This window comes from Trichechus manatus, unplaced genomic scaffold, assembly GCF_000243295.1.
Source record: "Trichechus manatus latirostris isolate Lorelei unplaced genomic scaffold, TriManLat1.0 scaffold00104, whole genome shotgun sequence".
In the NCBI taxonomy this organism is placed as follows: domain Eukaryota; kingdom Metazoa; phylum Chordata; class Mammalia; order Sirenia; family Trichechidae; genus Trichechus; species Trichechus manatus.
In genome coordinates, this window is record NW_004444040.1 from 8,787,595 (window position 1) to 8,789,236 (window position 1,642).

The 1,642-nt window shown below is 39.1% G+C and overlaps 1 protein-coding gene across 1 annotated transcript in view; it reads left to right on the forward strand.

Moving 5' to 3' along the window:
* Positions 1 to 184: 184 nt before the first annotated feature.
* ANKEF1 (ankyrin repeat and EF-hand domain containing 1) overlaps positions 185 to 1,642 on the forward strand; it is a 13,952-nt gene continuing 12,494 nt past the window's right edge. The window contains 1 exon segment of the mRNA XM_004383085.2: positions 185 to 838. Within this exon segment, the coding sequence (XP_004383142.1) occupies positions 239 to 838 (600 nt within the window). The 5' untranslated portion in view covers positions 185 to 238.

The following is a 1,642-nucleotide window of genomic DNA, read 5'->3' on the forward strand; positions in this document are numbered from 1 at the left end:
AGAAGGGGAGAATGTTGACATGTTGTGGGGTTGTTAACCAATATCACAAAACAATACGCTACAAATTGTTTAATGAGAAGCTAGTTCTGTAAACCTTCATCTAAAGTACAATAAAAGAGAAATATGTCATTGAATCAAAACGTAAATGATAAAACTAACTTTGAGTTATATGTTTTCTTTTTTGGCTGTTGTAGTTTTTGCTTTGGTCCAGAAAGCATTTTAAAGAAGTTGGACAAGTATGGCTTTAGCAGATAAGAGACTTGAGAACTTGCAGATCTACAAAGTTCTTCAGTGTGTTCGGAACAAAGACAAGAAGCAGATAGAGAAGTTGACCAAGCTTGGATACCCTGAACTAATCAATTTCACTGAACCTGTCAATGGCCACAGTGCTCTGCACTTAGCCTCAGTTTCCAATGATGTTGATATGGTCAGCTTTCTTCTCGACCTTGGTGCTCACCCTGATGTGCAAGACCGAATGGGCTGTACTCCAACTATGAGAGCTGCAGAGCTGGGCCATGAATTGTCAATGGAAAAATTAGCCAAGGCAAAGGCAGATATGACTATAGTTGATCATGAAGGAAGAGGTAAAAATCCCAGCATTCTATCCAACAGATGCAATTCACCTTATAGCCAGAATCAATAAAAATGCACATTTTTTGCTTTCCCATTTTGGAAGTGAATTATGCACAGATTGATGTTAAAAGCTAGATTTCTACTCCTGTGTGTAAGGATACCGTCTTCCTATAATTTGAAAATGATATAGGTATATCTTAGGGAAATCTGTTTTGAGAGCTTTCTCATTTAAAATGAAAACCAGAATTAGGTTAATCTATGTTTGGTGTCTTATTTTAAATGTGGAGAATTTTCAACCTTATACACATTGATAGCATCATAGTCATAATCATTCAGTATGAAATATAAAATCTTATTTAGGACAAAAGATGAGGTAGAACATGGTATTACGTCATTTCTTATTCTTTTTACATTTTAGAATGCTCATGTGTAGACTAAGGATTCCAAAAGGATTTTGTCTCCTTTCTATAACCTATTGCCATCAAGTCGATCCCGACTCATAACGACCCTATAAGACAGAATAGAACTACACCATAGTAGCCTGATGTAGAAAGGAGTTACACCTAGGAACTTAAGAGGACTAAGGTGGTTTTTGGCATAAACTGCAACCTTCTTTTTGTTAGCTGCTATCGAGTCGGCCCCTGACTCATGGTGACCCCACGTGTTACAAAGTAGAACTTCTTAGGGTTTTCTTGGCTATAATCTTTACAGAAAGGAACACTGGTGGTACAGTGGTTAAAGTGCTTGGCTGCTAACCAAAAAGTTGGTGGTTAGAACCCACCAGCCATTCCAGTATGTCATATGTGGCAGTATGTCATAGGTCCTGGATGTGGGGATTTAGCATTTTTTCTCTTTTCAAGGGAACAAAATGACATAGCCACTTGCCATGTGGTTTTTCTTCTCACTGCTGCCACCATGACAGCCTGCTTCTTACCAACATGGCTTGTCTGCACATTTCACCATTCAGTATCATCTCTATTGCACTCACTGCAGTTTTACAAGGGACCTGGGGACCTGCAAGTGCACAAGGCACTGCACATCCCAAGAAGGGACGCTTGGGGATGGACTG